The following is a 25633-nucleotide window of genomic DNA, read 5'->3' as shown; positions in this document are numbered from 1 at the left end:
GAATCCGCCTGCAATGCAGGAGATCTGGGTTTGATCCCTGGATTGGGAAGATCCCCTGGAGAAGGGAAAGGCTTCCCACTCCAGTATTCTGGTCTGGAGATTTCCAGGTCGCAGAGGCGGACACGACTGAGTGACTTGACTTTCACTTCAAGTGAACCTGATGCATGCTGAAGTTTGAGAACCACTGTTTTAAGTCGAGTTTGTGAAGATCATTTTTACCTTGTATGGCATAGATTACTGTGTTTCATTTCCTATAGATATCTATGATTGTAGATAAAATGTTCATTGTTTGGTTCAGATAAAATCTAGGAACACTGCCTCTTCCAACTCGTTGTTTTATACAATATTGCTGTTGACAAGAGTTATTTTAACAAATCTATATGGGTACTTATGATATGCCACCCTCTTTCCAAAAATGCAAATTGTGTTATGTCACCAAGAAAAGGCACCAATTTTTTTTCCCCAAATTTAGCAATTTAAACAATTTTGACACTACTTTGTATAGGTGTGTAAGTACATTCAAACTTAAACAAACTGGTTAAAAGTTTACATTCTGTCTCAAATTAATAAGCTTTCATAGGCCTTGGGAGGAACTTTATACGGGAACTCAAGTATTAATAATATAATATCGTATGCTAAATTATGATGTCTTTCATTTACATGGTACTTTATTAATATCAAAATATCTTCAGGCACAATATGTCTTTTTGTCCTCAGAGAAGGCCTAACAAATGATTAAGGCAGGCGATTGTCCACTAATAAGTCAAGAGAAAGCAAAAAGCCAAAGTCAATGACTGAACTGAGGTCAAAAGCCTGTTCCTGCAGTTCTTACAACAGGCCTTTTCTCACATAACACTGTCCTCATTTTTTAGAATTCATTTCTTAAGATGCTGGTTATCTATTCACTTTAATTCAAGAATTACTTATATGTATCTGTTTGGATCATTGTAATACAGTTTATTAACAACTCAAATGCTAATAGTGGGAAACTGTTTTCATTCAATTAATCTCTGAACCTCTGTTGTCTTTTCAGGAACCACTGCTTTGTATTTGTTCCTGGTTATGCATCCTTCCATCCTTAGTAACTCCCCCAGCCCAAAAACCTTTGAGGAGGTACAGTTCTTTAATAGAAATAACTACCACAGGGGGATTGATTGGTAAGATGGGTTATTAGTATAAATCTAAAAGTATATGTACTGTGCACAGTATTAAATTAGTGCTTATAATCAACATTTAAGTCTGTTAGCCCCAAACAGTAGTTATCTCTGTGCCTTGATTAAATAACATGAAGGAGCACAGAAACTATTCATAACAAACTTTTCTCAGTTTATGAAGGGACCTCAAGAGACTCATGTGTAATTTTAACTTGCATTAATTATCTTTGATGGTAATTACAAATAAAAAGAGAAATACCTAATACACAAGAATTTCATTTTTCTCTACTCTTAAGAAAACACTTTCATAATTTTCTGTTCTTATATACTTTGCATCAAAGTGATGCTACAGTTCACATATAATATACTATTTTACTTTGGTACAAAAGATAAATAAAGTTAGACATGTGTATGCATGTCATGAGTAATGAAAGCTATCTTTAAAAAGCTATCAACAATATACAAAATTTAATTTTGGGCCTTTGAAATTAGAACCATATCAGCCATCTGAAGAAGAGTTAATTAAAATGAAAACTTAAAATGTCTACTATACACAAAATATGTAACGTAGGAGGAATAGGTGTTACAAACAAACGTGTTAATCCTAAAATGTATCTACAAGTCTTTAATGTACAAATTCTGTGCAGAAAGTGGTGTAAAAGTAAATTCTTATAAGAACTATAGAGCATGAACATAAACATTTTGTGTGTAGTTTAGCATACAGGTTTTATATATTAACTTCTGTTGTCAGATTGCATGATCTCTATTTTATATGTATCAATGCCCTCAAGGTTTGCTTGTGAGCAGTCCAAATGGAAAGCTAAAGAAATGGATTGAGTATAAGCTGAGCTCCTACTAGGATTTATATATATTCTAATTATTATATATTTTCTTGCCAATTCTTCAGCACACTGGTTGATACTGATTAATTTTGTAGTATTAAATAATAGCTGTGAGAGTCAAGGATCCATCAACTACTTCAGCTGCTGTGTTCCCACTGACTCAAATAAATATGCTTGTATACAGCAGAATAAAAAATTTAGTCCTTGTTTACATCAAGATTAAAGGGCTTGATTTAAAACTGCTTTGGAAGTAGAGAGGAATGCAATAATACTTAGATTCCCTGGGACTTAAGAATATCTGTGAGAATATTCATTTTTTGAAGAAAAAAAAAAGCTGTTCCTAAGACAGTAATGTGTATAGGACTATAACAGGAATGAACAGTCCCTTAAGTGGTCCCCAAAGAGATGGCATAAATAAGTAGAAAACGAAAGAGCAATTAAAGATTTTAATGATAACTTGCTAAAAATACCCCAATTGTAAACACTTTTGATTGACAAATTATGCATTTATAAATGGCAATTAATACAACAGTAACTGTCAATATCAATCTATTAGCAATAACTAGAGCTTGGCTCTCAAGGACAGCAAACGTATTCAGTCCTTAGACTGGCCTTGCCTCTCCCTGAAGTGTCAGCACCTCAGCAGTCCCTTTAAGACAAGAAAGCCACAAGGTTGAGTCTGTGTGTCTCAGCGTGCCAAGGTCACTTACAGAATTAGCCCAGGCACAGTTAATTAACCTGGATACATGGATCTGTTCTTTCTGGAGAACTGGGCAAAACCAGGGCTTCCCTATCAGGCAACCTAAACACAGGCTTAGGGCACAAGCAAAGCAGGGCAAATGAAAATGAGAAAACTCCATCTTTGATAAAAAATAGCCAAGATTTACAATCAGAATTTCTAAGAAAAATGTTTGATGTAGGCATACAGTTAACTTTTATATTCTACAGTTTGGTATTATTTTTTATAATTACTTGGGGAGGCAGTGGATGGTTGGAGGAGCACATGGAGGGCCGTACAGCCCTGCTAACATTTAGAAACCCTAAACATCTTAATCTGGCTCTGAGTAAAATCACTTAGAAATACAGGGTCAACCCAGAAACAAATAAATGTGGAGTGTTGCAAAATTGACATCTTTCAGTTTTAAGAAAAAGTGCTGAGCTGTTATGGGAGTCAGTTCAGTTCAGTTCAGTTGCTCAGTTGAGTCCGACTCTTTGCGACCCAATGAATTGCTGCACGCCAGGCCTCCCTGTCCATCACCAGCTCCCGGAGTTCACTCAAACTCACGTCCATCGAGTCGGTGATGCCATCCAGCCACCTCAGCCTCTGTCCTCCCCTTCTCCTCCTGCCCCCAATCCCTCCCAGCATCAGAGTCTTTTCCAATGAGTCAACTCTTCACATGAGGTGGCCAAAGTACTGGAGTTTCAGCTTTAGCATCATTCTTCCAAACACCCAGGACTGATCTCCTTCAGAATGGACTGGTTGGATCTCCTTGCAGTCCAAGGGACTCTCAAGAGTCTTCTCCAACACCACAGTTCAAAAGCATCAATTCTTTGGTGCTCAGCTTTCTTCACAGTCCAAATCTCACATCCATACATGACCACAGGAAAAACCATAGCCTTGACTAGACGGACCTTTGTTGGCAAAGTAATGTCTCTGCTTTTGAATATGCTATCTAGGTTTGTCATAAATTTCCTTCCAAGGAGTAAGCGTCTTTTAATTCCATGGCTGCAGTCACAATCTGCAGTGATTTTGGAGCCCAATAAGATTTAAGGGACTAGATCTGATAGATAAGAGTGCCTGATGAACTATGGACGGAGGTTCGTGACATTGTACAGGAGACAAGGATCAAGACCATCCCCATGGAAAGCAAAATGGCTGTCTGGGGAGGCCTTACAAATAGCTGTGAAAAGAAGAGAAGTGAAAAGCAAAGGAGAAAAGGAAAGATATAAGCATCTGAATGCAGAGTTCCAAAGAATAGCAAGAAGAGATAAGAAAGCCTTCCTCAGCGATCAATGCAAAGAAATAGAGGAAAACAACAGAATGGGAAAGACTAGAGATCTCTTCAAGAAAATTAGAGATACCAAGGGAACATTTCATGCAAAGATGGGCTTGATAAAAGACAGAAATGGTTATGGGAGTAGCAAAGCTTAAATGAGGCAGGCATTTCACGTTTAACCCCCAAATTATTAAACCACTCTACTTTGCTCACCAATTCTTTGAATAACCTGAATTCATATTCTCCAAATGTGGACCTGTTTCCACCCTAGAAATATGAAGCTGAATTCTTTACCACCTTGTGTATTCAGCAAACACTTTTCAAGTGCCCATAAGTATCAGTCAGTATGTTAGAAAAATGTGGGCACATAAGCAAACAAGAACTGGCCCCTGCTTTTTCCATGAGCCTCTGGAGTCAGACAAAATCAATACATTTTAGGTCCAAGATCCAGAACTGCCTGAGGACGATTTCAGGGCCTAAAGTGCCGTAGGTATAGACAACTACCAGGAAGGTAGTTTTCAGAAGTTAAAAGTTATCTGAATTCAGTACCTCCTGCCCTTCTTTTGTGATTTTTGGATCCTTTCTCAGAATAAGCAAGCTTGGAACAAATAAGATACCACTAAGACACTTGACATGACCTTAGCACCCCCGGAACAAGTGTGGGCATCTAAATTAAAAAATGTCCTAAAATTTGGCACCTTCTATTAATACAGTGTATACCAGAACAGATAGCAGATCAAACTTTGCAGAAATGTTTACATGTCTTTACCCCTAAAAGGAACGCCAGCATGACATATGACCAACAAAGCAATCTCCAGAAAAATATAAGATGATTTCTGTGCTGCGCTGAGTTTGAAGACATCACTTTGTTGCACCAGCCAAATTATGTAATATGATAACAACTGGAATCCTTCTAGGAGCTTTATTGTGTGAATGGAAGAAAACAACACACTGCAAAAAGAACTCACCACATCAATGTTAATGTCTCTCTTTTTCAGTAATTATTGAACTACCTTGTCTTGGTAGCTCAAAATCATTGTGGCTTATGAATTAGAGACAGTGCGGGTCTGGAGGGTGAGGCCTTTGTTATAAAATGTAAGAAACCCTAAACGTTAAATTCGCACATCCTTTCTAAAAAGGCCCCTTTGCCTTTAAAAGATGTTCTTTGATGCTTCAGAAACACCCATCATCATATGCTTGAATTCACTTTTATTTGACATTTTGTGCAAATGGCACATTATACAAATTCCATTACATCCTACATTTCTGTGCTTCAGGCTACAGGTAGGTATTCCTGTTTTCACTCTGCTGGTGACAAATCTCACCTCACTTAAGGATACAGAACCTAACCTTAGAATATTTGATAGTATTTCATATCTGGGAATATGTACTATTTAAACTTCTGTAATTATTCTAACAAGTATCTTACAAATAGCTGTGAAAAGAAAAGAAGCGAAAAACAAAGGAGAAAAGGAGAGATATAAACATCTGAATGCAGAGTTCCAAGCAGAGTTCCAAAGAATAGCGAGGAGAGATAAGAAAGCCTTCCTTAGCGACCAATGCAAAGAAATAGAGGAAAACAAAAGAATGGGAAAGACTATTCTTCAAGAATATTAGAGACACCAAGGGAACATTTCATGCAAAGATGGGCTCAATAAAGGACAGAAATGGTATAGACCTAACAGAAGCAGAAGATATTAAGAAGAGGTGGCAAGAATACACAGAAGAACTATACAGAAAAGATCTTCACTACCAAGATAATCAAAATGGTGTGATCACTCACCTAGAGCCAGATATCCTGGAATGTGAAGTCAAGTGGGCCTTAGAAAGCATCACTATGAACAAAGCTAGTGGAGGTGATGGAATTCCAGTTGAGCTCTTTCAAATCCTGAAAGATGATGCTGTGAAAGTGCTGCACTCAATATGCCAGCAAATTTGGAAAACTCAGCACTGGCCACAGGACTGGAAAAGATCAGTTTTCATTCCAATCCCAAAGAAAGGCAATGCCAAAGAATGCTCAAACTACCGCACAATTGCACTCATCTCACATGCTAGTAAAGTAATGCCCAAAATTCTCCAAGCCAGGCTTCAGCAATACGTGAACCGTGAACTTCCAGATGTTCAAACTGGCTTTAGAAAAGGCAGAGGAACCAGAGATCAAATTGCCAACATCCTCTGGATCATCGAAAAAGCAAGAGAGTTCCAGAAAAACATCTATTTCTGCTTTATTGACTATGGCAAAGCCTTTGACTGTGTGGATCACAATTAACTGTGGAAAATTCTGAAAGAGATGGCAATACCAGACCACCTGACATGCCTCTTGAGAAAGCTATATGCAGGTCAGGAAGCAACAGTTAGAACTGGACAAGGAACAACAGACTGGTTCCAAATAGGAAAAGGAGTACGTCAAGGCTGTGTATTGTCACCCTGATTATTTAACTTCTATGCAGAGTACATCATGAGAAACGCTGGGCTGGAAGAAGCACAAGCTGGAATCAAGATTGCCAGGAAAAATATCAATAACCTCAGATATGCAGATTGCACCACCCTTATGGCAGAAAGTGAAGAGGAACTAAAAAGCTTCTTGATTAAAGTGAAAGAGGAGAGTGAAAAAGTTGGCTTAAAACTCAACATTCAGAAAACGAAGATCATGGCATCTGGTCCCATCACTTCATGGGAAATAGATGGGGAAACAGTGGAAACAGTGTCAGACTTTATATTTGGGGGCTCCAAAATCACGGCAGATGGTGATTGCAGCCATGAAATTAAAAGACACTTACTCCTTGGAAGGAAAGTTATGACCAACCTAGATAGCATATTCAAAAGCAGAGACATTACTTTGCCAACAAAGGTTCGTCTAGTCAAGTCTATGGTTTTTCCAGTGGTCATGTATGGAAGTGAGAGTTGGACTGTGAAGAAAGCTGAGTGCCGAAGAATTGATGCTTTTCAACTGTGGTGCTGGAGGACTCTTGAGAGTCCCTTGGACTGCAAGGAGATCCAACCAGTCCATTCTAAAAGAGATCAATCCTGGGTGTTCTTTGGAAGGACTGATGGTGAGGCTGAAACTCCAATACTTTGGCCAGTCGACTAAGTGACTGAACTGAACTGAATCATTCTAAACAACATAAGTGGCTCTTTATGTGAAAAAATAAGCAAACAGGCAGTCTTTTCACACCACATCTGTTCTGCCCTTTGACACACTTTGTAGTTGAATGTAAGGGCAACACACTGGTGGGAATGAAATTATTTTTTCTTGTGATGAGGTAAAAATGTTTTGTCTAAGTCTGTAAAATGCCTTGAACTAGACATACTATTTGTTTTGATCCAGTTTTCTTTTTGGTTGAGCACTCATATTTGTCTGGCTCCAGAGGCTCATGCAGTAAAATATTTCTGCTTTCAGATACATTTTATACAGTTAGGTTGATTATTGCCATTTGATCCCTTTGTATCTACATTTTTGTTATTTCCCATACCTTTTTATTGATATTAAGTAGAATACAAAGAAAATGTATTTAGAAAAGCATTTTGAAAATACACTATTAGTGTTCTGTATGTTTTTTCCTTGCTAACAGGCTTGGGGGACAAATGCTTAAAGAAAAAGCCTTTTTTTTTTTAGGAAACAAATGAATTTTGTTTGTGGGACACCTTTAACATCTTTGACTCACCAGTATATGAGTATAAACCAGAGTTTCATTTTGAGAAATATTCCCTTTCTAGGTATATGGATTTCTTCCCAGTCCCATCTAATGTTACCACTGATTTTCTGTTTGAGAAGAGTGCCAACTACTTCCACTCAGAGGAAGCTCCTAAAAGGGCGGCTTCTTTGGTCCCCAAAGCCAAGATCATCACCATTCTCATTGACCCATCAGACCGCGCATATTCCTGGTACCAGGTAAGGAACATACTGACAAAACCCAGCAAGTAGAAGAGGAGTATAGAGAAGGGAAGGTGGTTTTCAGTAAAAGTCACCGCCTCAGGTTTTAACAAAAAAGATTTGTTAGCTTTATATCTTCAAGAAAGGGAATAAATTTCTCTATGTTCCCATAGAGAAATGTTCCCTTTAGTTTTTATTAATTTTGCATTCATTTGATTAATTTAATAAAATGTATAATACAATGAAGAAATTAAAGCAAACAATATTATGTGCTTGTATTGTGTGCTTCTATATATCTGTATTTTAAAAGTAAAATGTTATAATTTAAAATCATTCTTTTCATCTAATATGTATATAATGCTGCTATTATTATCTCAGTTTTACAGATAAGAAATATACCTGATTCTACTGAAGCAGAAGTCAGAGGTTTTGTTCTGTAAAGGTCCAGAGAGTAAATATTTCAGGCTTTGCAGGCCATATAATTGCAACTCTTGCCATTGTATTGCAGAAGCAGCCATAGACAATATGTAAATTAATGAGCCTAACTGTGTTCCAGTAAAATTTATTTACAGAAACAAACAACAAGCAGAATTTAGCCCATGGACCATTGATTGATGACCCTGACTCTGAAAGAGCTTAAATAACTGCTTGTGTTGAAGATATAACCTAGCAGCAAAACAGAATATAAGAATGAATTCTTCATCCTTGAAAGCCCAGCCAGAGTCCCCTGTTTTAAGCCTCTTTCTCATATAAACATTGCCATTATGATGTTGGTTAGAACCTAGCACAGAAACAATCACTTTGAAAGAATTTTAACAGATTCTAATAATAAAACTTATACGCCATACATTTTTACCGGAATACATATTAAAAATAATACCAAAAAACACCTGCCTCAGTGATATTGTATTAATCACCAAATGGAAAAAGTTTAATAAAAAACAGCAATATTAAATATAAGAACATAACAAAATTAATAGAGTAAGTGTCTTTAGTCTGTATTATTCTTAGGAGCTTCCCAAGTGGTACTAGTGGTGAAGAACCCACCTCCAAACGCAGGAGACATATGAAACATGGGTTTGATCCCTGGGTCAGGAAAGTCCCCTGGAGGAGGGCATGGCAACCCCTGCAGTATTCTTGCCTGGAGAATCCCAAGGACAGAGGAGCCTGGTGGGCTACAGTCCATAGGGTCACAAAGAGTTGGACACAACTGCAGTGACATAGGATAGCATAGCATCCTTAGTTATCATTCCTCAGTTTTGTAATTTAAAAACCACTTTCCTGATGGTCATGTGTTCATCCCTTCATTAAATAATTTTAACAACTACCACATGCAAAGTATTGTTCTAAGTATGATTTGAAAGTAAATTAACAAATGTAGATGCTACATTTGAGATTGCTTTCAGTCTAATTGGAGAAATATGTTTAAATAACCAGTGTATAAATCAGAAAGTATTAAGTGACAGATAGACTCCTACAGAGTAATAAAGCCTACCTGATAAAGACCACCAGGGACAACAAGTTAGGTGTATTAATTGGCTGCAGCGGAGGAGCCTGAACACTTGAAGAACTATCAGGCATTTCCCTAAAGAGAGGGAGGATTTGTATGATAGGGAGAAATGTAGATAAAATTAACATGAACTGTTTAATAGGTGCAAGCAGGGCCAGGGCTGGAAAACAGACTAAGAGACTTACTTCCTTAGAAACTCTAAAGTTAAGATAAACATGGAAATAACTGTTATATCCAAAAATCCTTTATCTGAAACTCTGCACCTGGGCTGGAAATAAGGCTGCTTTTCTGAATTAAAGTGACCCAAAAAGCTCTGATTCACCAGGCAGGACTGGATGCTGCATTCTCACCAATCTCATACATCTAAATTTCTGACAGTCTATGATATTAGAGAACAAAGTTTATCAGCATGGGGTCATTTTTTAAACAAAAGCCATTTTTCCAGGTTCACTAAAGAAAGAACAGATTGTCAGGAAAGGTTTCATGGCTAGGACAGAGTAGGAAAAGGTCATGAGATCTTAACAGGCATATTGATAATAATCTGCGTAACAGGGAGTAGACATCCTGGAAAAATGAAATCCACAATTCCACACTAATCAGTCATGCCCAACTCCTAGAACCATCCTTTAAACCAAAAACACAGCAAATTGACTGATTTGATCTTGCGCCTTTTACCTTTACCGCTAGGTATCTGGAGAAAAAAGAAAACCCGCCTTAATTGACTCAAAGAGGAAGCAGAAAATTGGAGCTTGGCAACCACTTAGCCCCTGAAAAATTGAGAATTTGCTGAAAAAGGAAGCTTCAAGGCTGAAAGCTAACAAAACATCCTAAATATTACAAATAAATCACTCCACAGTGGCAAAATGCAGGCCTTAACAAAGTCTAGTAGAGTTTGTAGTATAGTAATTTGAATCTCAATTGCAGCAAATTTGCTATTCAGCTAGATGTGGTAAACATCCACAAACCCACCACTAAGCCTGAATATTTATTGGTCAATTTAGGGAAAAGGTGATTTCCTCAGACCCCTGGGCCTGAGCCTGAGCCATTATGAAGTGCTTTCCTTTTAGGATTGCTGCCGTCTGCATTTTCTGTACAGTAAGTGGTTCTGATTCACCGCAGAGGTTACCATTAGGTAAAATAATCTTGGCTTTTAGATGCTAGAGTGTGTATGATAAAAGCTGTGGATTTCAGATAATGCACATGTCAGAGTTTTCACCAGTTTCTCCATTTGAATAGCCCATAGGGTTTTTCTCATCTAAAACTGCATTACTAGATGGAACAAAACTATCTGGCAGAACTGGCAGAGTGTTTTGTGCATTATGGATATTAACTGGACATGATAAATGGTTTCTTACAGGCTGAAAGGGGGTGTTAAGGTGACTTTCAAAAGTTTACTTTCAGAATAACATATATATATATACACACTATGGAAATAACTCAGAAAAATAGGTTAAGAAATTCTATCAAGAAGAATTCCGCTTCTACCAAATAATTCTCAAACATATACTCTCATCAGTGTCGTAATTTTAAAGCCTGATGCTCCAAGCAAGCATTTTCTTCCTTTATTAATTGCAAAACAAATAACTCTCCCTCAGTGAGGCACTCCTTCCTTTAGCTTTGCGACTTGTCACAGAGATTGGTTTTTAATTATTTATGCCTATGGTTCACGTCGGTTTAATTATCCACCTTTTCATCACAGCATCAGCGATCACATGAAGACCCCGCGGCTCTGAAATTCAGTTTCTACGAAGTGATCTCAGCTGGGCCGCGTGCACCCTCCGAGCTGAGAGCCTTGCAGAAGAGATGTTTGGTCCCAGGGTGGTATGCCAGCCATATCGAGAGATGGCTTGTTTATTTCCCCCCCTTTCAGGTACTGAGCGATAGCAATCTACATCGTAGTACAGTCTCATTAAGTCAATGACTTTGCCTCTAGGATAGAGGACGTTTTTTACTCATTAAAACATGACTAGCATTTACTTTTTAGCTGTAACGGAGACTCTGGCAAATAATAACAGGCAGAGGTAGAAAAACTAATTCTCTTTCTAGAAGTATTTCAGGATAATTCTCCCTGCCCTATTTTCTAGTGCATGCCTTTCCTGATTGTTAAGAGCTTCAGAAGCTTGATACTCCTGATTTTTATTCTGAGAATAAAGCTCTTAACCAAACAAGGCAAACACTGTTTTGCTTTCAGTGACATTATTTCCCTTTGAACCACCTTGCTGGATTTTTCACAAGTCCTATGTTTTCCTTGGCATCCTTGTTTCTCTCTTTTGCCTAGTGTTAGCCTAGATTACAAAACCAGCCCCTACACTGGATTGCATAAAGCAATCTAATCACATCAGACACAGTGTATACCTGTGTGTCTAGAACCACAATGATCGGAGAAGGCAATGACAACCCACTCCAGTCCTCTTGCCTGGAAAATCCCATGGATGGAGGAGCCTGGTAGGCTGCAGTCCATGGGGTCAAGAAGAGTCAGACATGACTGAGTGACTTCACTTTCACTTTTCACTTTCATGCATTGGAGAAGGAAATGGCAACCCACTCCATTGTTCTTGTCTGGAGAATCCCAGGGACAGAGGAGCCTTGTGGGCTGCCGTCTATGGGGTCGCACAGAGTCGGACATGACTGAAGCGACTTAGCAGCAGCAGCAGCAGCCACAATGATACCATACATGCAAACATATATGGCTATTTAAATTTCTATTCAAATTATATAAAATTAAAAATTGTTTCTCAGTCACATTAGCCACACTTCATATGTTCAATAGCCACCAGTTAGATACCACAGCCTCACAGTATGTCCATCAACACAGAAATTTCTGATGAACAATGCTGGTATAAACTAAATAGAAACACTCGAGAAGATGTGTGAGCAGGAATTGCTTTCCAGGCATTATGGCCCTTCATCACCATCCCCTGTCATTTATCTTGCTGGGACCACCCCTTTCCCTCACCAGAGTAACAAGCAAATTCTTCCCTTTAGTCTGTTGAGGAACTTCTGTTTACTTTAAGGTTTTCTAGGAATCTTACCTTTTTCTCCAAATGGATTATCAAAGAATTTCTAAAAACTTTACAGTGCTGCTCCTTTGACTGGAATCATGGATAATGATATGTCCTCTGTCCCATGGTACCTGGTCCGGTCACTTTTCTTCTTTCCTACAAGTCTCCTTCCCAGCTTGAATCATGGAATCATTGCTCTATCTGTTTTTAAACTTGATTTTCATTTGTGATTTTATAGTCACCTTTCTTAAGCTCTCTTGGTACTCAAATTTTTTTGTTTGTTTTCATAGTGTTTGCAGGATGTCTCAAATTATAAAACATGAATGCATTTAATTAGTGTGATTTATTTTTTGTTCCATGTCATTAATGAGGATGGCCTGGCTAAGTCTTAACAACAATGAATGCAAATCCCCTCAGTACAGTGTCTTAAAATGGAATAAATTTAAAGTGCAGAATTTTTGTATCATGTTGTTACATGTCTTTTTCCAATTTGCATTGTCTTTTTTTTTTATTTCTTTGGTCACTTAGCTGCTAATTATTGATGGGCAACAGCTAAGAACTGATCCTGCTACAGTGATGGATGAAGTACAGAAGTTTCTAGGAGTCTCTCCTCATTATAATTACTCAGAAGCATTAACGTAAGTTTATATTCTAATTAATTTATTGAAGTTTCAGCAGAGAGCTGATTTTAGAGAAGTTGTAGTTTGGTGATGCAGCTATTGAGTTAGCTGCCTCCTTACATACTGATTATTTTCAAGTTGATGTTAACCACTTGAGAAAGAACATGTCAACAGTTTGGCTATGAAATGTCCAAAGTCCCCTATTGATTTCTAACTAGGGAAGTTTTCTCTGGAAGGAAAAAAGAGGAAGAAAGGGTTTTAAGTCTTAAAAGCAACAGCTAACCATAAAAGAGGTTACTGGAACTGTGTTGGAAGCACTAAGCCTATTTAACCAGACAGCATTGAGACCTTTTGGAAGTATAAGAAGACCTCTTGAACTAGGTGATTTATGAGCTCCTCTCTCTTTTGTGTAATTTTAAAAAACAAACATCACACAGCAAGAAATAGCCCGATAGGTGGCTGAATAAGCAGAGAGAGAGGTGCTATTATTACTCTTACACATACTTCCATTTTTTGGTCTTTACCCACCGTATGACTAACCTTATCACCTTTTCTTCAGAGGCCTCAGATGTTACAGCTCTTGTTTGGTTTTCTTTTGCTGGTTCCCACTCATTTTCTTAGGTAGTCAGTTCCATCAGGTGGGAGCCAGGGTGACAGAAGAAAAGCAACAAGGAGTTAAGGACCCCACAAATACCTGAGAGTGAGTGGCCGAGGTACCTGCCTCTCTTGCCTCACTTTAATCCTGACTCTGGACTTTATCTAACATTTTAAATAAAACCTCTATCTGACTTTCTCCATTTATGCTACTGTTGTTGCTGTTTAGCTGCTTAGTCCAACTCCTTGTGAGTGTCCAACTCTTTACGACCCCATGGACTATAGCCCGCAAGGCTCCTCTATCTGTGTCTTCTCCAGGCAAGAATACTAGAGTGGGTTACCATGCTTCCCTCCATGGGATCTTCCCAACCCGGGGGTTCAGCCCACGTCTCCTGCTTGACAAGGCAGGTTCTTTACCAATGAGCCTCCTGAGAAGCCCAGCAATCAGGTGTGTGAGGGATGTTTCTTCCTTTTTCACATGCAACTGGAACAAGCAACTGAGAGAGCCTGAGTTGGATGAGCCATGGACCTGGCTCTCACTGTAGTATATATATTACATATATATAATATAAAATGTTATATTATGTAGATATATAATTTTATATTATATATATAATATTGTATTTTACATATATGTAATATATATATAATTTTAGGGTTACAGACTGAGCCTTAAAGAAACCAATTAAGACTGTAGTATGGGATTCTTCCATTCTATATCTCAGTATAAAACTCAGTTCTATAGATCAATTGATTTTCTCTTTTCATGGTACTCTTCATACTGTAGCAGTTTAGAAAGTGAGATACAGGATTCCTTTACTTTTCACCATCCCTTACAGTAAAAGGTTTGCAGACAACCATCTAATATTGCAAACATCTTGCACAAATCATATGTAGAGACACACATGTAAGAGAGAGATTTTGATTTAGAGAACAAAGGAGTAGGTGGAACTCAAGAGTTTTGCGCTTCCTCTCTAAGAGTCATTTACTCTGTTGTTACTGTTAACCTTCTGACCTTCATGTTTTCTATAGAGAGTCCTATCAGAGCTTTGGTGAGCTGAGTTGAAGTACCAACACAGACACTAGCCTCAGGTATTTAACTTTCAGCTTGACCTTAAAGAAAATTGAGTGATTTTAGCTTCAGTTAGAAATTCGAGCCCACTTTCTTCTTTATGTCTTTTTAAGTATCTCTTAGAAAAGAAAGCTTTTATTTTCTAAACAGGTTTCTAACTCAAGTTGGCTTATCTTTGGATCTTTTTTATAGAGTATATAGCAAAGCACTGTATTTCAGAAAGAAGAATTGGAGTATTTTATAAAGACATAATCTCTTTTTCTTATGGAATGGTCCTTGACCTGCACGCTGTGTATGTGTCCCCTTTGTATCCAGCTCAGCAGCAAGCTTTTTATTCACCTCCACTGCCAAGTAAAGGGAGTGTAAACTTAAGGGAAATAATACCAAAGCAAAATACTGTATACAAAGAACTGTGGGTCACTTTGCACCTGGGATGTGTTTGACTCAAATTACCCCTCGTATGGTTCTGCAGCCTGGTTGGGGGCTCAGTGGGTGAAGTAGCAAGATAAGATGTGTGTAGTCTCTGAAACCACAGTTTCTGGTCCAGTAGGGCTGCCCAGGCACTCACCCTGCTGATAACGTACTGCCGTTCGGTTTCTTTTTATATTCTCTTGTCAATCAGTTGGCCTGACACACCTTGGAAAAAACAGCAGTGTACCTGTTGTAGAATATTTGGAATTTCATGTCATTGACTTAGGTCTGAATTCTCCTTCAACCATGCCCTTTGCAGTTTTTCTGAATCCTGCCCTCAAAATTTAGTTATTCTTGTTAAAATAACTGTACTGGTAAGTTGTTTCTCTGGTGCTTTGGACATGTTGGGGATGACTGGATGTACAAAATGCATGTTCGCAAGAATGTCTTTAATTGCATTATATTTTTCCTGCTAAGGATAGTGAAGACTACCTCTTTGGTAGCTAAAAAATTATTTAAAGCCTTCTGATAATGTACTAAACTGCAAACAGATATGAATTCTCAACTAACCACATAAATTCAGTTCTTTGCACACAATACAATAAATCAATGAAACTAGACCTCTGCAAAAGTTTTACCATACAATTTTGGCACAAACAAGTACTCCAGTGTAAGAGATCTACAATCTCCTGATTATCTTCAATATAAAAATGTTCCAATTTCAAAACTATTTTCAAGAAAAATGGCAATAAATCTCCATCATTAAGAGTATTACTTAGTCCATTCCACAGTCACTACAGAAGTGTTCAAGACTTCTAAATTTCATAAAGTAATGGATGGTCTATATCTTAAAATGACTTAGTACTGTCATCATGGATTTTAGATAATATACTGAATACATAAAAATCTTATCTTCTTGGGACTTTCCTGGTTGTCCAGTGGTTAAGGTTTCATGCTTCCAATGCAGGGGGCATGGATTCAATCTCTGGTCAGGGAACTAATATCCCACATGCTGTGTGGTGTAACCAAAATAAAAGTTTTTAGAAATCAGATTTTCTTAGTGTCGTTGTTATCGGAAATAAGCAGTATAAGCTTTAAAAAATATGAATGGGAACTTTCTCATTCAATTAAGTAATTCACATTTTATAATTCTTGTTCAACATAACCTTAATCACTAAACTATAAATAGGATTGATATGCCAACATTATTTTAGCTTGTATATTATGTGTTATATAGTGTTTAAGCTGTCTAATCATTTAAAAAAAAGCAGGAAAAATAATGCTCAGTGTGGCGTTGTGCTAAACTGAACTAGCACATACAGTTTATATATGTGTTAAACTAAAACTAAAATGAAAGTTTTTTTATAAACTTTATAAACTAAAATGAAAAAAATGTAAACTTTTAATTTTCCCATGAATATATCCACTAACAATTATATCCAGCCACCAGTGACTGTGACAAGTCTTCACACTTACTGAACCTGACATCTCTATTTCTCAGTTAACCTGTTCATTAACATGAATGAAACCAGACTGAGTTATATGAATTTTTAATAATAATTTACTATGAAAACTTCAATAAATGGACAATAAGGATTTGAAGGCAAAGAGTTAAATGAAGATTGTGTGTGTGTGTGTGTATTTTGTTCTATGGATGGGGTTACCTAAGTCATAAAGAACTGAAGCTGCTTCTGTTTCTAATATCACTTCCTCTGGCAACCAAATCTATTGGTCAAAGAATCCTTTCCCATTTTAGATGAGTTTGAGTAAAATTGTGCCAAAATAAAACTATTTTGGTAGCAAAAAACAGTAGCCATAGTAGCTAAAATCTGCTGGTTCTTAGATGACCTGTGAAACAGCTGGAAATGCTAAGTGAAAAGGAAGAAAACAATCTATTCCAATTTCATATAAATTTGTTTTAAAAGTGGTTATAACATTTCAAAATCAGTATACATTTATATGTTCTAAATACTTTATATATAATACTACTATGTGCTGGGTACTAAGTGCTGGGTACCAAGCCAAAAGTCCCTCAAAAGTAAGCTGAGGGGGCAGGACTGAAACACACTTATTCCTCTGGAGCCTGCACTGCCAATCTACTAAGCTCTTCAAATTGGCACAAAAAACAGAGAAAAATGATACTGTGAAGTTTTACTAATGAATAGTATAACAAGAGGAAGTATTTCCTTTAAAAAACTGAAACCTTAAAATGAGTTTTTTAAGTTGTCTCAGACATTATTATAAAAAGACTTCATTTCTAGAGAAATGCAAATCAAGACTGTAGTGAGGTACCACCTCACACCAGTTAGAATGGGCATCATTAAAGTCTACAAATAAATGCTGGAGAGGGTGTGGAGAAAAGAGAACCCCGTACACTGTTGGTGGGAATGTAAGTTGGTGCAGCCACTATGGAAAACAGTATGGAGGTTTCTCAGCAAACTAAAAATAGAATTACCATGTGATCCAGGGTTCCGATCCTGGGAATATATCTGAACAAAACTATAATTCAAAAAGAATATATGCAGCCATTCATAGCAGCACTATTCACAATAGCCAAGACATGGAAACAACCTAATTGTCCATCAACAGATGAATGGATAAGGAAGATGTGGTATGTATATATAATGGAATAATACTCAGCCATGAAAAAGAATGAAATAATGCCATTTACAGCAACATGGATGCCACTAGAGATTATCATACTAAGTGAATTAAGTCTGAGACAGAAAAATACCATATGATATCACTTGTATGTAGAATCTAAAATATGACACAAATGATCCTATCTATGAAGGAGAAACAGACTCACAGACATAGAGAACTGACTTCTAATTACCAAGGAGGCAATTGTCCTCGAGCCAGACATCCTGGAGTGTGAAGTCAAGTGGGCCTTAAGAAGCATCACTATGAATAAAGCAGATGGAGGTGATGGAATTCCAGCTGAGCTATTTCAAATCCTAAAATATGATGCTGTTAAAGTGCTACACTCAATATGCCACCAAATTTGGAAAACTCAGCAGTGGCCACAGGACTGGAAAAGGTCAGTTTTCGTTCCAATCCCAAAGAAAGGCAATGCTGAAGAATGTTCAAACTATCGCACAGTGGCACTCATTTCACATGCCAGCAGGATTATGTTCAAAACCCTTCAAGCTAGGCTTCAGCAATAGGTGAACCAAAAACTTCCAGGTGTCCATGCTAGATTTAGAGAACGTAGAGGAACAAGAGATCATACTGCCAATATACACTGGATCATAGAAAAAGCAAGGGAATTCCAAAAAAAAATCTACTTCTGCTTCATTGACTATGCTAAAGCCTTTGACTGTGTAGATCACAACAAACTGTGGAATATTCTTAATGACATGGGAACACCAGACCTCATTACCTGCCTCCTGAGAAACCTGTATGTAGGACAAGAAGCAACAGTTAGAACTGGACATGGAACAACAGACTGGTTCCAAATTGGGAAAAGAGTACATCAAGGCTATATATTGAACCCTCCTTACTTAACTTAAATGCAGAGTACATCATTCAAAATGCCAGGCTGGATGAATCACAAGCTGGAATCAAGATTGCCAGGAGAAATATCAACAACCTCAGATATACAGATGATACCATTCTAATGGCAGAAAGTGAAGAGGAATTAAAGAGCCTCTTGATGAAGGTGAAAAAGGAGAGTGAAAAAGCTGGCTTAAAACTCAACATTCATAAAACAAAATTATGGCATCCAGTCTTATCACTTCATGGCAAATAAATGAGGAAAATGTGGAAATAGTGTCAAATTTCATATTCTTGGGCTCCAAAATCTGTGCAGATGGTGACTGCAGACACAAAATAAAAGACACTTGCTCCTTGAAAGAATAGCTATGACAAACCTAGACAGTGTTTTAAAAAGCTGAGATATCCCTTTGCTGACATAAGTCCATATAGTCAAAGCTATGGTTTTTCCAGTAGTCATGTATGGATACGCGAATTGGACCATAAAGAAGGCTGAGCACTGAAGAACTGATGTTTTCAAACTGTGGTGCTGGAAAGACTCTTGAGAGTCTCTTGGACAGCAAGGAGATCAAGCTTTAAGGAGATCTTAAAGAAAATCAACACTGAATATTCATTCAAGGACTGCGGCTGAAGTGCCAGTACTTTGGCCACCTGATGTGAAGAGCCAACTCGTTGGAAAAGACCCTGATGCTGGGAAAGATCGAGGGCAAGGGAAAAAGGGGTGACAGAGGATGAGATGGTTGGTTGTCATCACTGACTCAATGGACATGAGCCTGAACAAACTCCAGGAGATAGTGAAGGAGAGGGAAGCTGGGCATGCTGCAGTTCATGAGGTTGCAAAGAGTCAGACATGACTCAGTGACTGAACAACAACAAAGAAGTGAGTGGGTGGGAGGAGGATGGACTGGGAGTTTGGGGTTAATAGATGCAAACTATTATATATAGAATGGGTGGACAACAAGGTCCTACTGTATAGCACCGGGAACTATGTCAATGTCCCCGGATAAACCATAATGGAAAAGAATATAAAAAAGAATGTATATGGATGTACAACTGGTCATTTGGCTGTATAGCAGAAATTAACACAACGTTGCAAATCAACTTTCACTTAAGTTCAGTTGCTCAGTTGCTTCCGACTCTTTGAGACCCCATGGACTGTAGCACCCCAGGCTTCCCTGTCCACCACCAACTCCCGGAGCTTGCTCAAACCATGTCTATTGAGTCGGTGATGCCATCCAACCAACTCATCCTCTGTCATCCCCTTCTCCTCCTGCCTTCAATCTTTCCCAGCATCAGGGTCTTTTCCAATAGTTTTTCACATCAGGTGGCCAAAGTATTGGAGCTTCAGCTTCAGCATCAGTCCTTCCAATGAATATTCAGGACTGACTTCCTTTAGGATTGACTGGTTGAATCTCCTTGCAGTCCAAGGGACTCTCAAGAGTCTTCTCCAACACCACAGTTCAAAAGCATCAACTCTTCAGCGCTCGGCTTCCTTTATAGTCCAATTCTCACATCCATACATGACTACTGGAAAAACCGTAGCTTTAACTGGATGGACCTTTGTTAGCAGTGTAATGTCTCTGCTTTTAAAAATGCTGTCTAGGTTGGTCATAGCTTTTCTTCCAAGGAGCAAGCATCTTTTAATTTCACAACTGCAGTCACCATCTGCAGTGATTTGGGAGCCCCCAAAATAAAGTCTTTCACTGTTTCCACCATTTCTCTATTTGCAATGAAATGATGGGACTAGATCCCATAACCTTAGTTTTCTGAATGTTGAGTTTTAAGCCAACTTTTTCATGCTCCTCTTTCACTTTCAGCAAGAGGCGCTTTAGTTCTTCTTCACTTTCTGCCATAAGGGTAGCGTCACCTGCATATCTGAGGTTATTATTATTTCTCCCGGCAATCATGATTCCAGCTTGTACTTCATCCAGTCCAGCATTTCCCATGATGTACTCTGCATATAAGTTAAATAAGCAGGGTGACAATATACAGCCTTGACGTACTCCTTTCCCAATTTGGAAGCAGTCTGTTATTACATGTCCAGTTCTAACTGTTGCTCCTTGACCTGCATACAGATTTCTCAGGAGGCAAGTCAGGTGGTCTGGTATTCCCATCTCTTTCAGAATTTTCCAGTTTGTTGTGATCCACACAGTCAAAGGCTTTGACATAGTCAATGAAGCAGAAGTAAATGTTTTTCTGTAACTCTCTTGCTTTTTTCATGACCCAACGGATGTTGGCAATTTGATCTCTGGTTCCTCTCCTTTTTCTAAATAAGCTTGAACATCTGGACGTTCATGGTTCAAGTACTGTTGAAGCCTGGCTTGGAGAATTTTCAGCATTACTTTGCTAGCATGTGAGATGAGTGGAATTGTGCTGTAGTTTGAACATTCTTTGACATTGCTTTTCTTTGGGACTGGAATGAAAACTGACCTTTTCCAGTCTTGTGGCCACTGCTGAGTTTTCCAAATTTGCTGCCATATTGAGTGCAGCACTTTCACAGCATCATCTGTTAGGATTTAAAATAACTCAACTGGAATTCCATCACCTCCACCTGCTTTGTTTGTAGTGATGCTTCCTAAGGCCTACTTGACTTCACATTCCAGAATGTCTGGCTCTAGGTGAGTGATCATGCCATCATGGTTATCTGGGTCATGATGATCTTTTTTGTATAGTTCTTCTGTGTATTCTTGCCACCTCTTCTTAATATCGTCTACTTCTGTTAGGTCCATACCATTTCTGTCCTTTATTGTCCCCATCTTTGCAAGAAATATTCCCTTGGTATCTCTAATTTTCTTGAAGAGATCTCTAGTCTTTCCCATTCTGTTGTTTTACTCTATTTCTTTGCATTGATCACTGAGAAGGCTTTCATATCTCTCCTTGCTATTCTTTGGAACTCTGCATTCAGATGGGTATTCTGCATTCTTTCCTTTTCTCCTTTACTTTTGACTTTGCTTCTTTTCACAGCTATTTGTAAGGCCTCCTCAGACAACTATTTGTCCTTTTGCATTTCTTTTTTTGGGGATGGTCTTGATCACTGATTCCTGTACAATGTCACGAACCTGTATATTACATGAACAGTGGAAGTGAGATTCAAGGGATTAGATCTGATAGACACAGTGCCTGAAGAACTATGGACAGAGGTTTGTGAAATCAACTATACTTCAATTAAATAAATAAATATAAATGTGATATATACATCCAATGGAATACTATTCACTAATTAAAACAGGATAAATTTTTAAATACACTAAAAATAAATAAGTAAAAATAAAAGAATTCCCCTCCAGACACACTGTCACTATGCACAATAAATGTATAATGATAATGATATTCAAATTAAAATCACATCAAAATACCACTAGAATAGCTATAATCCAAAAGACAATACCAAATATTGGCACAAATGTGGAGAAATTGGTAACCTCATATACTTCTGATAGAAATGTACAGCCACTTCAGAAAAGCAGTTTTACAGTTTCGTAAAAATTAAACAAAAGTTTACAAGTAATCCAATGCCATGCCTACGAATCTACCCCAAAAGAAATGAAAACCTTTGTTCACAAAGAATTGTTCACAGCAGCATTATTCATAATAACCAAAAGCTGGAACCAGTCTGGTAAATAGATTTAAGAAAATTTGGCATATCCACACAATTCAGTATTCATTCATGAAAATAACAATGCAATGTAAAGACATTTCAAACAGCCTTGCACCTAAGTATAATCTGAATGTTCCCTGGAATTCACTTGCCCAAGGGTAAGATGAGGGTCACATTTTCATTAACAAAGAGAATGTTACCATTTGGAAGCTGAGTCATTGGAGAATCTTGATTGTCCCTGCCCACAAGTCTCTTCCAGTTATTTCTAGACATCCCCAGGTGATATCAATATTTCACACAAACTTAAGTACCAGTCCATTCTTGTTTTATTCTAAATTTAATTCAACAAAGATTTGTTGAATGACAATATTATGTCATGACTCTGGGAACACAATGATAAAGTCACCTTACCTCCAGGGAGGGGTAAACATGGAGAAACACTAAACAACACTTAATTTTTCTCCAAAACATTCCTAGCCAGTACTGCTTCCCACATGAAATGACTAGCTGCCAGTGCCTACATGGAAAGGTTGTTTCCTTGGTGTTCTACCAGATATTAGTGGTCCTGAGGGACGCTGCTGGTATTATAAAAAGACTGGAATAAGATCTTTCTAACACCATACACAAAAATTAACTCAAAATGGATTAAAGATCTCAACGTAAGAACAGAAATTATAAAACTCCTAGAGGAGATCATAGGCAAAACACTCTCCGACATACATCACAGCAGGATCCTCTATGACCCACCTCCCAGAATATTGGAAATAAAAGCAAAAATAAACAAATGGGATCTAATTAACCTTAAAAGCTTCTGCACAACAAAGGAAACTATTAGCAAGGTGAAAAGACAGCCTTCAGAATGGGAGAAAATAATAGCAAATGAAGCAACGGACAAACAACTAATCTCAAAAATATACAAGCAACTCCTACAGCTCAACTCCAGAAAAATAAATGACCCAATCAAAAAATGGGCCAAAGAACTAAATACACATTTCTCCAAAGAAGACATACAGATGGCTAACAAACACATGAAAGATGCTCAACATCACTCATTATCAGAGAAATGCAAATCAAAACCACTATGAGGTACCATTTCACGCCAGTCAGAATGGCTGCAATCCATAAGTCTACAAGCAATAAATGCTGGAGAGGGTGTGGAGAAAAGGGAACTCTTTTACACTGTTGGTGGGAATGCAAACTAGTACAGCCACTATGGAGAACAGTGTGGAGATTCCTTAAAAAACTGGAAATAGAACTGCCTTATGATCCAGCAATCCCACTGCTGGGCATACACACTGAGGAAACCAGAAGGGAAAGAGCCACGTGTACCCCAATGTTCATCGCAGCACTGTTTATAATAGCCAGGACATGGAAGCAACCTAGATGCCCATCAGCAGATGAATGGATAAGAAAGCTGTGGTACATATACACAATGGAGTATTACTCAGCCATTAAAAAGAATACAATTGAATCAGTTCTAATGAGGTGGATGAAACTGGAACCTATTATACAGAGTGAAGTAAGCCAGAAAGAAAAACAACAATACAGTATACTAATGCATATATATGGAATTTAGAAAGATGGTAACAATAACCCTGTGTACGAGACAGCAAAAGAGACACTGATGTATAGATCAATCTTATGGACTCTGTGGGAGAGGGAGAGGGTGGGGAGATTTGGGAGAATAGCTTTGAAACATGTATAATATCATGTATGAAACGAGTCGCCAGTCCAGGTTCGATGCACAGTAGTGGATGCTTGGGGCTGGTGCACTGGGACGACCCAGAGGGAGGGGAGGGGAGGGAGGAGGGTGGAGGGTTCAGGATGGGGAACGCGGGTATACCTGTGGCAGATTCATTTTGATATTTGGCAAAACTAATACAATATTGTAAAGTTTAAAAATAAAATTTAAAAAAATTTAAAAAAAAAAAGATCTTTCTCCATCTCTGTCAAGCTTCTTCACTTGGGATCTGAATTGCTTACAAGGTCCTTCATCAGCATCAGTCCCTCACCTTCTCAGGCAACCTGAAAAATAATATGATCTTCCTTCACCTTCCTCTCCTTTTTGTTTCCACTATGATACACTTATACCACTGCCTGTGAACTTATGCATATAGATGTCTGGGCTAGGTGTCAGCTGCACAGACACATATTTTTCTCAGTGAAGTCTAGCATGACAGCTCACTGCATGAGATGTAATCAATTACCAGAAGTGAAAGAAAACCTATTTTTATTTTGATTTTTAATTTTAATACATGTGAAGTTTAATGTTCCTTAAAGAAACATTATATCAGAAGCTGCTCATTTTAATATAAGGTATGTGAATGACCTGGAGAAGGCAATGGCACCCCACTCCAGTACTCTTGCCTGGAAAATCCCATGGACGGAGGAGCCTGGTGGGCTGCAGTCCATGGGGTCGCGAAGAGTCGGACACGACTGTGCGACTTCACTTTCACTTTTCCCTTTCATGCATTGGAGAAGGAAATGGCAACCCACTCCAGTGTTCTTGCCTGGAGAATCCCAGGGATGGAGGAGCCTGGTGGGCTGCCGTCTATGGGGTCACACAGAGTTGGACACGACTGAAGTGACTTAGTAGCAGCAGCAGCATGTGTATGACCCAGGCATGTATCTACAGTTAGGTATATTAACAACAACAACAACAAAAACTTGTAATAATAGCAGGCCTGAATGAGTCAGAGTTCAATTATGGAAATTACTAATGACAAAATGTTAATGAAAAATGCTATATCAATAGCAGACTTTCAGAAATGTTGTATTAAAGCTTCCCAGCTTTCATGTATAGATTATTTCAATCATAGTCCTTATTTTTTAATGATTTACTTTATTGAAGTTAGTTGATTTATTAATGCTCTCCTTTCTTATACCTTTGAGTATGAAACTAATTTTTTCAGTTGCCTTACAGATTCAAACAAGAAAATAAGCAACATGGAGACATATCATGTTGTGTCCTGATCCCACACAATCACTTTTTTAACTTTTTAAATAATTTTTAAAAATTTAATTAGTTGCCAAGGCATGTGGAATCTCCCTGAACCAGGGATCAAACCCATGTGTACCCTGCATTGACATGTGGATTCTTAACCACTGGATCCTCAGGAAGTCCACATAATCACTTTAATAATGACTGAAATGGGCTTTGCACAAGCAGATGTGAGTAATCCTGTAGTGTCTCTAATACCCAAGCAGTGCAGATAGAGAGATATAGGTTTGCCTTCTTCTCACAGATGTGTATTTGGCCTTTGGCATAGAGGGTAAAGCATCTGCCTGCAATGCAAGAGACCTGGGTTCAATCCCTGGGTTGGGAAGCCATAGGGCTATAGTTACAAAGTTTACAAGATTAGCTACAAAGACTACTCTCTAAATCACACATTCAATCCCAATATAATTTTAAATCAGGTCTATTAATGTGTAATTTACATATAATAAAGTTCACCCATTTTAAT

General features: G+C 38.0%; 1 protein-coding gene across 1 annotated transcript in view; it reads left to right on the top strand.

The window, feature by feature from the left end:
• The window catches only part of LOC102269954 (bifunctional heparan sulfate N-deacetylase/N-sulfotransferase 3), a 187791-nt gene that overhangs the window by 150554 nt on the left and 11604 nt on the right, over positions 1–25633 (top strand). Inside the window, exons 9-12 of the mRNA XM_070372911.1 lie at positions 1034–1157; positions 7711–7885; positions 11077–11247; positions 12908–13017. Of these exons, the coding sequence (XP_070229012.1) occupies positions 1034–1157; positions 7711–7885; positions 11077–11247; positions 12908–13017 (580 nt within the window). The remainder of the gene's footprint in view (positions 1–1033; positions 1158–7710; positions 7886–11076; positions 11248–12907; positions 13018–25633) is intronic.

The sequence above is a fragment of the Bos mutus genome, chromosome 6, assembly GCF_027580195.1.
Source record: "Bos mutus isolate GX-2022 chromosome 6, NWIPB_WYAK_1.1, whole genome shotgun sequence".
Classification (NCBI taxonomy): Eukaryota; Metazoa; Chordata; class Mammalia; order Artiodactyla; family Bovidae; genus Bos; species Bos mutus.
Note: the sequence above shows the minus strand (reverse complement) of the source record. Positions and strands in the feature narration are given on the sequence as shown.